Source organism: Branchiostoma lanceolatum, chromosome 5 (assembly GCF_035083965.1).
Source record: "Branchiostoma lanceolatum isolate klBraLanc5 chromosome 5, klBraLanc5.hap2, whole genome shotgun sequence".
NCBI classification, from domain to species: domain Eukaryota; kingdom Metazoa; phylum Chordata; class Leptocardii; order Amphioxiformes; family Branchiostomatidae; genus Branchiostoma; species Branchiostoma lanceolatum.
Genome location: NC_089726.1, coordinates 9,049,317 through 9,060,294, shown reverse-complemented (window position 1 = coordinate 9,060,294; position 10,978 = coordinate 9,049,317). Strand labels below are relative to the sequence as shown.

The 10,978-nt window shown below is 44.0% G+C and overlaps 1 protein-coding gene across 1 annotated transcript; it reads left to right on the top strand.

Moving 5' to 3' along the window:
• The first annotated feature begins 286 nt into the window (after positions 1-286).
• LOC136434876 (uncharacterized) lies at positions 287-9,229 on the top strand. The gene is made up of 8 exons (XM_066427967.1): positions 287-391; positions 1,733-1,917; positions 2,636-2,760; positions 3,444-3,525; positions 5,137-5,250; positions 6,324-6,500; positions 7,339-7,446; positions 7,719-9,229. Exons 2-8 carry the CDS (start codon positions 1,759-1,761, stop codon positions 7,896-7,898), a joined length of 945 nt encoding a protein of 314 aa, XP_066284064.1. The 5' UTR covers positions 287-391; positions 1,733-1,758; the 3' UTR covers positions 7,899-9,229.
• Positions 9,230-10,978: the final 1,749 nt, after the last annotated feature.

Here is a 10,978-nt window from a genome sequence, read left to right as displayed (position 1 = left end):
CCCATCATATATAGGTCACTCCCTCGGGGAAATATCGTCACCCCATAGAAAATATACCAAAGAATATTAACGGTTAGGAATCTCCAAACAGGATCCTCAACTCAACCTCCGCCAGTATAATCATGAATGCCATCTTGTATATCTAAACTGTGCATACGGGGGGTGCTGCACTCGGGACCTCTCAAACCTACTGTTTTTTAAAGTGACGGATTTATGTAACCCGGTGGAGGTTACTAGCGGTCATACTTGTCTAAGAGACAACCTCTGACACCAGAGACAATAGAGAGATGTGCACATGCGCAGGTGCGTGATCCGATAAACGATACGCAACAAAGGTTCCCACCAGAGGAGTTAGCGACGACAACGAGGACCTGTACCTTGATTTTTGAAGGTAATTTCTTACCACATACGACTTGCATTTATCTTGGTGAAATGAACTTATCACGTATGTGATAATATCAACCAGTTGTCCCCTCGAAATGGGTCGGTTTTAATGCCAGTTGCACCAGTGTTCGAGTCCTAGCCAGTCATCGATTATCGTTCCCGCCCTTTTGTCGTTACTGCCGTGTGTGGTTTTTGTTCCCAATATATTATGCACGTTTTCCACGATGTTAAGACAGTCGTCAAAGGTAGTATTGTTATGAATCCATCTACCTAGCCGGCCTCTTTCACAGACTTGTAGGAGAGCCGGCGTCTATTTTTTGGGGGAAGGGCTGATTCGCGATTCATTGGCCATAGCTCCCGCGCATTCCAAAACATCTCCAGCGAAGCTGGCCCATGTTGAAAATCGCGAATCTCTATAATACAAATCCAATAAAAGTGGACTGCATAGTGACATGTTTACATTAAAATTAACAACACCGGGACACCTGTAGGATTTCCACCGCGCTAACCTCTGGCCCGGCCCGCCGGTTATCGACAACCTTAAGACGATTCTGATCACACCAAAATACCAGGGTAATTGTTGAGTATGATTTTAATGCAACATTCAGACATGGACGAACAGGATATCGGTGTTCGTAAATTCATCACTCCTTTGACCCAGCCTCCACCAGGCCTTCCTACGAGGGTGCGGATCGTAGAAAGCGGCAAAAATGGGAATAATTGGCCAGGAGAGTCAGTCCACGGAAAGGTTAACTACCATGCGCCTGCAAATCAAAACCTATGGCAGTGGTACCTAACTACAGTTCTATAAGGCTAATCTACCTGATACAGGAGTGTATAATATGGGATCATGAGCTTTTACAATCATTGGAGAATTTCTAACGTCTAGACATTCTTTGATATACTTTCCTATGTATACAATGCAGGATTGTTTCGTGTCACTATGTACTTAAATTTGCTATTTAAGTCAATGAGATAAATTCTGGTATATAAGATGACGGCCTTGTGTATAGTGAATTACGTACATCAGAATATTTCGGACATACTATCAAAAAGTGATATTCGTCTTCAATTAACTCTGGACCAAAAGGTCACATCACTTGCACTTGCAGCATTTGTCTAATATGTATGTGAAGACTGGTTTGTAAGCGTTTCATCATATGCCCAAGACAATAGGTATACCCAATGGATTTGGACATTGAGTTTTCTCCTGGGACGGCATGTATTGTGCTGGGTTTTTAAGAAAAATGTTATCGCTTCTAGCTCCTAAAACCGGTTTCCATGATTGTGATAATTGTCAGTGACATGGAAGCTTGCAACCTATGACCCTACCCTCTCCCCTTAACAGGTTACTCACACTACCAGACTTGAAAGATGGGCGATTTCATCAGAGTGATCGACTTTTCGGTCTACAGTCTCGGAACAGAGAACATCACCGAGGCCGACTTGGAAGCCCTGACCAAAGAACTGATGCACTCCTTCACAACGTCGGGGTTCGCTTACCTAAAAAACACGGGGATTTCTCAACAGGAGGTATGTTTGACAGCCTTTCCAAAACCCCAAAATGGCGCCTAGTCGATACAATCAAGGGCACGCATTGCTACACTTAACCAATCTAAACCAATTACAAAACAGGCACGTTACGCCTTGAGTCTGTTGACGCGGTTAAAAAAAGGTACAACTTTTGGTGGCACATTGGCGCACAAAATCCGTGTCTGTGTATTCCTGCACACTTTTGACAGAGTTAGTTAAAGAGGCTTGGTGGGCGTCACTCCACCTTCAGTGAAGGTCGTGTAAGATGCCTTTCCAAAGGACACAAGGCGTCAAGTGAGTTCTGTACCTGTTATAACGGTTGCGCCACTTGCGAGGTAAAGCGATACTACAAAAGAAATATTTTTACTCAAAGTTTCAGCTAGTGATCATATGATGTACAAGCAAAACTACGTATACGAAAACCACGCTCTCCTTTTTCAGCACTCGGTTCCAATGCTGAAAGTGATTTTTCGCACTGGATTTCCAGTGTTGAATGATCGCTACATTGTAGCACAGGGCTTCTAGTGCTGAGGCGCTCTCAGCACTGGAAAATCTGGCGTCAGCACTGCCACTGGAAACCGAGTACTCATGCGACACTGAGCACTGGAGAACGAGTCCTGACGAACTTTCCGCGCTGGAGACCAAATACTGAGAGCATACGCATATGCTAACATTACAACCAGTCTGATAGCTTCCCCGTGTGTTCTGTTTTCCCCAGGTGGACGCGATGTTTGATGTGAACGACAAGTTTTATGATCTGCCTGCCCAGATCAAAGAGAAGTACGCCCGGGCAGACGACAAGAATCGAGAGCGGCAGGGCTGGGCATGCGTGGAAAGAGAAAGGTACACGAGTCTTAACTTGTACATACTAATTACAATAGTCACTGTAGCGGTAGGAAGATACCACATTCCTATATCACTGTAAACTTGTACTTCTATTTTATCACCATGACCTGTACTTACAAGGGCAAAAATGTACAATACAGCTCAGGTCTTTCATTAGTTTAAATTTTTATGTTCTTACTATCCCCTTTCCTTTAGAGGCCATGGAGGGACCAAACATTTGATAGGTCTCTCAGTAGATTTCGTACATAAAGAGCGAATCTCTTTATCATATGTTTGATTTTTGTTGCCTTTTAAGTGATACTTTTTCATCGTGCATAATAGTATATTCCAGTTATAAAATTAAGAGTCACACAAATACAATTTTGGTCGGTCAACGATCACCATCTAGTGGAAAGGGCGCATAACGAAACATGGGAAACACTGTTGCAAATAACTTCAGACTATAGTGCAAGTATTACCAAAAAGACAACAAAACAAACAAAGCTTCAAAAGATTCGTTTTTTTGTCGATGAAATTCGTTGAGTGCTTTGTCAATTTGATCGGCCGCAGCGACGCCGCCAGCGTGCCGCGGGTCCAGTGAGAGGGGGGCTTAAGTCAAGAAATTCCTGCCTACTGCCCGATACGGCTAGCTGTCTATAGTTTATGCATGTGCTTATGTCATCATCTTTCTGTCGGGCCAGTCTGAGTGGACTGTCAGGGGTGAACCGACCTGGTGACCTGAAGGAGTACTTCGGTATCAAGATCCCACTCACTGATGAAGAGGTTAGTATCCTTCCGCCTGACTTTACAGAAGTGTACTTCAAATATAATGTCCTTGGTCAAATCAAGGAGGTTTAATCAAGATCAAGATTAAACCTCCTTGGTCAATCGTAGTGCTTGAGATGAAGTGCAATGCTTGTTCAATAGCTAATACTGAAGTGTAATGCGGCTTCGCTACGGCTCACTTGTATCATGAGCCAAGCACATCGGGCCAAGCAAGTCCAATCACCAGTCCTCCTGTATTTCCTTAGACCGTCATGGTAGATGTGTTCATTTCCACGGCGGATGAGTTGACTACTTTTAGTGAATGGACTTAGTCACTTCGCCTTTGGCTGGGGAATTCATCACTTGTGAAAACAAAGTCCGTGGGAATGGGTTACGTTTATTAAGTAGTTCTAAAGGTTCTGTGTTCGAATTCCTAGCTGGCCCCAAATTGGCGATGTTGTACCCTTGGAAAGGGTACTCTACTTTCGTCATTTAACTGCTTTCCTCATTTGACCCCCCCCCCCCCTACTTTGTCTGTCGCGGGGTCATCTGGGGGTTGTGAAAGAAGAAGACTCGGGTGAAAAGGAAACTAACAAATTAGCTGGAGCCCCTCCCCAGCCCTACGGCAAGCAATGATTTATAACAAAAGGAGCCTTCAATGATTGACAAATTGCCAAAGGTGCCTCCGCCCACGAGCAGACAACACACTCCTCGAGAGGGCGGTGTTTTTTTTACATCACAATAAACTCGCTCCGCCCGTCCTTTAACTAGCATTAGCACGGCTGTCCCTTGAGAGGGCAGAAAGTCTGGCTCTCCATTGGCTGAGACCAGATCCCAGGTTGGTTAAACCACCTCTGCCTCAAGGGGGAGAGGTGCATTAACTAACTTTGGCCATGTACGTGGACTTCAAACAGCAAAATACCCGCTCCTGATTGGCTAAGGACAGATTGTTGTGCTCTAAGCTGCTACAAAGAATAGACAGGGTGCAATCAATTACAACTGAAAGCCTACAGATAACTTTCCCTAGAAAGGCCGAACCACAGAAGTAAAACCAGTGTGGAGTGGGGATTATTTTAAGAAAAAAAGAATCACTAACCCAAACATTCCTATGCATATTGTGTTTGTTTCAGTGAACATGTCAAACTTTTCCCCTATATGTGTGTTTAGCTTTGCTTCGGACAGATGGATGTGCTCTAAGTCAGTTCAAGGATGGGCGGGCCAGTTTGTGGGGATAATCGGGATATATCAGAGCGCCGCCTCCCACGGAGCTTGTTAGCATCCTCGGGCTACGCCCTCGGGATGCCAACAAGCTCCTTGGGAGGCGGGGCTCTGATATATCCCCACAAACTGCCCCGCCCATCCTTGAACTATTACTTTATTTACTTACAGGGCTTAAACATATGTATATGGGTTTGGACTTTTGCATAAGTGTTTTCAAAAGCTGATTGAAATAATGAAGTCTATCAATGATATCAGGCAGGTATGATTAGAATAGTTAGATGCTATAATGTTTGAGCCAGGGTTTTTCATACAGATCCTTAGTTTGAGGAAATCTCAACGACGCTGTCCTGATATTGTATTTTACGACATGTCGAAATGATCTCTTTTTTTCAAATTCTTTTTTGCCAGTCTTGGCCGTGTGAAGTCCCGGAGTTTGAGGACACATGTCTGAACTTCTATGACTCGTGCAAGAAACTCACTTTCAGGATACTTGAGCTGATAGCCAGGGGCTTGGGCATTGAGGTACGTGGATACATTTTATAATCATTCAAACTCTATGGCATAGTTTGGCATGACCATATGAGTTTAGGGGCCGTACAATTAGGTCGCACTGATTTGGTTATATCTGATGACATGCACATTTTCGCCCGTTTCAAAATGCGACCTTACGGCAATTCATACGAAGAATATGCAAAATGAGCAAACATGTAACGTAAATTGTAGAAATAAACATATTGGACAATGGATGCTAATAAGCTAAGTCTTCCAAAGTCAAAGAAGATGCGAAAAGACAAAAAAAAAATTATCATTTTGTGTATATCATGTTCTGTGTGTAGAGTCACTTGTTTAACCTTCCTGACCACATAGATTTCATAATGAGGGCAACTTTTTTCTTGCCCAACTTTCTTTTTCTTCACACGCTCGCATCCGTACGTTCTGGGGTTCCCAGAGAATTCCATTCTTATAATCAAATCAATATGTCCTTGCAAAAAAGCAACACAACATTGTAAAGTAGTATACTGTGACATATCATATCATTCGATTGATATGTATTTTGTTTGCATGACTATATTAGCGTAGGTGACTTTGTAGTGCCTCGGTATTCAAGTCAGTATTTTCTAGCATTACGTTTGTGTGTAACTAGAGGGCGCTTCCCCATTGCAACAAGATACTAGTATTCAAAAATCTCCATGATTGCTGTTATCATGTCTGTCCTTGTCGTCGTTGCTCAAGTTATCGTTCTGAAAAAAAAAAACACAACCACAAATGCGTGTATGGACTGGAGAGAAAAAAACGACGCTAACAGGCCATATGCAACTACGGATACAGCATTAGGCCATGTTGAATTGATTATATGGATGACATCCTCTAGGATCCCCAATACTGATGCGAGCGTGCGAATAAAAAAGAATTGTAAAAAAAAAGTTGCCTTTAAGATTTACAGTAAGGTTGAAAACTTCTTTTTTTTAAACGGAGGAAAATTGATACGCACGCGGATGTCATCCATATAATCAAATCAACATTGCCCTAGTAAGATGTGATGATGATGAGTACAGCTTGTTGTACAGTACTAATCACACGGGAACCTACAACAGGTTGCTGGCTTCTTGGACATGTTCAAGCACATGGGGACAGGCCCCAACGGGACCAACCTGAGGTCGCTGCGCTACCCGCCTGTACCGGAAGTCGTCAAGGAGAACCAACTTAGGTGCGCGGAGCACACGGATTTGGGCTGCGTCACTCTGCTGTTCCAGGACCGACCTGGACTGGAGGTATGACATGTTTAGCAACCCCCTCCCTCCCTCGTGTGTTTGTTTTCCAGTTTGCAGCTTGTGCAACTGATGTTAAAAACATGTTCTCAAGTCATGGATCGGAAAATTTCAATGTTTCAGGATTCAGCGACATAAACATCACTGTTACACGGTATATCTGTTTTGTCTGTTCTATCTGTTCTGCCTTTTCTGTCTGTTCTGTCTGTTCTATCTGTTCTGTCCTACCCGTTCTGTCTGTCCTATCTGTTCTTTATTAATGCTATCTGCTCTATCTGTTCTATCTGTTCTATATGTTCTGTCTGTTATATCTGTTCTGTCTGTCCTATCCGTTCTGGCTGTCCTATCTGTTCTACATTAATGCTATCTGCTCTATCTGTTCCATCTGTTCTATCTGATCTGTCTAGCTGTGCTATCTGTTCTATCTGTTCCATCTGTTTTGTCTGTTCTATCTGTTTTGTCTCTTCTATCTGTTCCATATGTTCTATTTGTTCCATATGTTCTGTCTGTTCTATCTGTTCCGTATGTTCTGTCTGTTCTATCTGTTCCGTATGTTCTATTTGTTCCATATGTTCGTCTGTTCTACCTGTTCTGCCTGTTCAATCTGTTCTGTCTGTTCTATTTGTTCTATCTGAGGTTTAACCTTTTAAACTGAATGTTGCTCTAGTCCCCTCTAACGCAAGATTGAAGGGAAGTGACCGTCGTAGCGGACTTTAGCTAGACTAAGAATGGAGACCATGCTAATGAAGAGAGTTTCTATGTGGTCGAACTTTTGGATATAACCATATCGCCTATTGTGAATATATAAACGTGTCTTTAAGGTTCTTTAAATGTTTGAAAGGTTTCCACTGGGGACAGTTTTGTGTCAGCTACACCCATCCCCGGCACTGTGGTGGTCAACATTGGCGACATGTTACAGAGGTGGACAGCCGACAAGCTGGTGTCCACTGTAAGTGATCTGCAGTGTACTATATTTTCTGTTTCTCCATTGGTTTCGACACGCCGAATAGTGCCACAAGACAATGAGTTTAACCTCCTTCGACAAATCAAAACGAAACAGTGTAGGTGGGATTCAAATCGAATACTTGAAGACTGCAGTAGAACAGTAACAATTCGATGAACTAATTACTTCAGTGTGTTGGAACAAAGTTTTAACTCTGTACGACGAGTATGTGACTTCCATGCTAATGTAACGGACCTTTGTTTCCCAATCGACTGCAGCAACACCGTGTGGTGATCCCGGAGACGGCGGAGGGTCGGGGCGAAGGACGCCGCTCCATCGCCTTCTTCGCGCACGCCGACTCCGACGTGCAGCTGAAGTGCCTGGACGGCTCCGATAAATACGAGGCCATGATTGCTCGCGATTACGTGAAGATGAAGCTTCACACCACCTACATTTAAGGGTTACTGTCTGGGTGAGACCTGGAATCCAGTCTATCGTCGTTAGGCCGAACTATCGTCGGCCAAGCTGGTTTGTTCTATGCCGCTTGGGTAGTCGTTTGCTCTCGGTGGTTGTTTTACGCGGAAGTAATTTCACACGGAAGGAGCAATACGGCCTACCGCATGAAACTGCTACCGGATGCCAAAGATTATCTCGGCGGTGGAAAGCCCCTTCTGCCCCGAGGAGTACCCGGCCTAACAACGATAGACTAGATTCCAGGTTAGGTGAGACAGAGAGACGTAAGGCCCCCATTCCACTAGACGGCGATCGCGCTAAGACCTAGCGACGACCTGAACCGGATTTGTGTAACCTTTAATTTCATAATTGGAATATCATGCAAAATCTAAAAGTATGAGTGAAAAGACAAAAAACACACAAAGCGTAAAAAGATTCGTTTTTATGAAATCCGTTGATCCCTCTGTTAAATCGCTCGATCACAGTGTGGTCACAGCGAGATTGCCGCCCTAGTGGATAATGGAAGGGGGGGGGGGAGATAACGAAAAACGTGCCTTGCTTATGGTACTATGCATTGGTGTTACGTACTAATAAAAGTCACTAGCAATGTGAATGGTTAGGTGTATGTGTAGGAAGGCGATGCACATGTTTTATTTATTCATGTTTGCCTCACTGAAATCAATAGGAATCGCAGAGGGTGTTTGGGGACATGTTAGACAGTCTATCTCAGGAAAGATATCATCGCACTGAACAACGATTGGTGTTGTGAATGACGTCACGGGTATTAATTTAGTAGGTTTTATATAACCAATGGTAAATGACTGTTCCGATAAATTTGTCTGCATAGTCGAGTAGATATGGCATGCAGACTCGTGGAATGTAATGGTTGTGGATGAACCGCTGTGTAAGGTGTTTTAACATATGCAATTGTTTTGGGTACGGCTTGTTCAACGTTTTGCCTAGGCAACATCAATGATACGATCAAATGTAGCATTTCTCAGAAGGACTCCTGTCGTTATATCCGGTTTATTCTCGGAAGGAAACACTCATTACCTATGGCTAATACATCGCAATTTACGTGTTAAGCTTATATCATCTAGATTAGTAGATATTCACACCTGTCCCACAAGACAACAACAGTTTAGAACACAGAAAGTGCTATGATGATATGTTTTAATTGCAGTAGTTATTGATACCAATCAAGATCAAACTATAAACCTTATCTATTCATGACTGACAGTCGGTGACTCTTTGAACTTTCCTTATATATGATATGTAACGTTAATAACGTTATGAGCTATAACTTCATATGTATTAAAGAGCATCTATACTTTAATTTTTACTCTCTTGCATTCAATTTGTTATCTTTCGTAGACTATTTTAACACATTACATGTAGATAAAGTGTTCATGAGCTTTCCTGAGACAAATGGAATATATATCTTATCCATTTATACATTATTTCGAGTAATGAATGCTACTTTTGTTCAAATCTTGTTATATGTGATTTCTGATGTATACAGCGTCTTGGAAACGGTTAGATGATAAATTATTTATGCCGCTCGCATCAAGCAGCAATTTGGGGGGGTTATTTGTGCAATCAACGTGCCACCAAACTGTAACGGTGCTCTCGTCTGTGCACGCTATGTCACTCTCTGGTGACTCACACTACAGGTGCGCTGTATTCCTAGAAGTACGATTGATGAAAAATATTTTACATTTGTAACACCCCCATCTCACTAGGGCGGAGACCTCGCCGCCCTCGACCTGCAACCTCCGCTCCACGAATTTCATAGATACAAAGAGAATCTTCTCACGCTTCGTATGTTTTAATGTATGTCATATCTTTACATTTTGCACGATATTCCAATTATGCAGGCAAGTGTTACATGAATCCAATTTAGGTCGCAGTGAGGTCGCAGCGCGATTGACGTCTAGTGAAATGGGGGGGGGGGCAATTCGTAACTCTCGTGTATAACACAGTTCTATATAATTCTTCTTTCGCCACAAATATACAAGAGATACACAATAAGTATCGTTGAGGTTCGCAGGTCGCCTTACCTCTTCCTGCTTTACCCTTGTATGCAATCCGAGTTGAAGTTGCATTCAGACGAATTTGAATGTGTTGTTCTGGATTACAATACAGGAAATACAACGCTGCTATGTTTGCTGATCACTTATCTAACCATATCGTACTCACATAGCCACGTCTATAACGGGTCATTTGAGGCCACTGTCTCTTGTATAGGACCGTTTCACTGGTCATTCTTATCTACGGTAGAATCCTCTTCTCCTTCTTCGAGCTCCTCGTCGTCCAATCCGTACGGCAGCACAGCGTACCCGTACCCGTAGTAGCCGGGCGGTGTCGACATGTAGGGGTCGGCCTGATGCTTAAGCAGCCACGGCGCGTGGATCGAGATGTTCAGCATCCCGTCCTCAGCTGACTCCTCAACGGTGATGTCGTCATACGGAGGGTGCGGTTGCATCGTGACGCCCGAGCTTCTGCGGCGACGAACCGCCTTGACGGACGGCAGCTGAGTGCGCACGGCCCCGTTGCCGGCAGCTGCCTTCCCCCTGCTGCCGTTGCCGCCCTTACGGGGAGAACCCGGTGGATCCTGTGGGCTATCTTCAGTGTTGTAACCGGAACTTACATCACCGCCATCAGAAGGAGACTTGTCGCTGATTCTTGGCAGAACGACGTGTCTATTCAGCCGTTTGTTGTTCCCGTGGGTGAAGTAAGGGAGAAGCTCACAGCCCTCTATAACCTGGTGGCCGGCCTTGTGCTCTCTGTCGCTGGAACACAACAGGCAGGAGCGAACGTTCGTCTGGGTCGAAACTGACGGGAATTCCCTCCGCTTGTCTTCCTCCATTTGCAGATGTTCTTGAAGCGAGGTATACACTTCTTTGACTTCATCCCGCTCTTTCTTCATGCTCTCCTTCTGCTCGATAAGTTCCTCTTGCTTCTTCTCTGCCTCCTGTCGTTTCTTAAGCTCCTCTTCTGCGACTCGCTCGGCTTCACTCGCGCGATGACTCGCTTCGATCTCTGCTACTTTTGCTTCGCGCTTTTCCACGAGCAGACGACGGTT

Coding starts and splice junctions, on each gene's coding strand:
- LOC136434876 (XM_066427967.1), top strand. CDS start 1,759: ATGGGCGATTTCATCAGAGTGATCGACTTTTCGGTCTACAGTCTCGGA. Junction 1,918..2,635: donor CGGGGATTTCTCAACAGGAG/GTATGTTTGACA, acceptor TGTTTTCCCCAG/GTGGACGCGATGTTTGATGT. Junction 5,251..6,323: donor CCAGGGGCTTGGGCATTGAG/GTACGTGGATAC, acceptor AACCTACAACAG/GTTGCTGGCTTCTTGGACAT.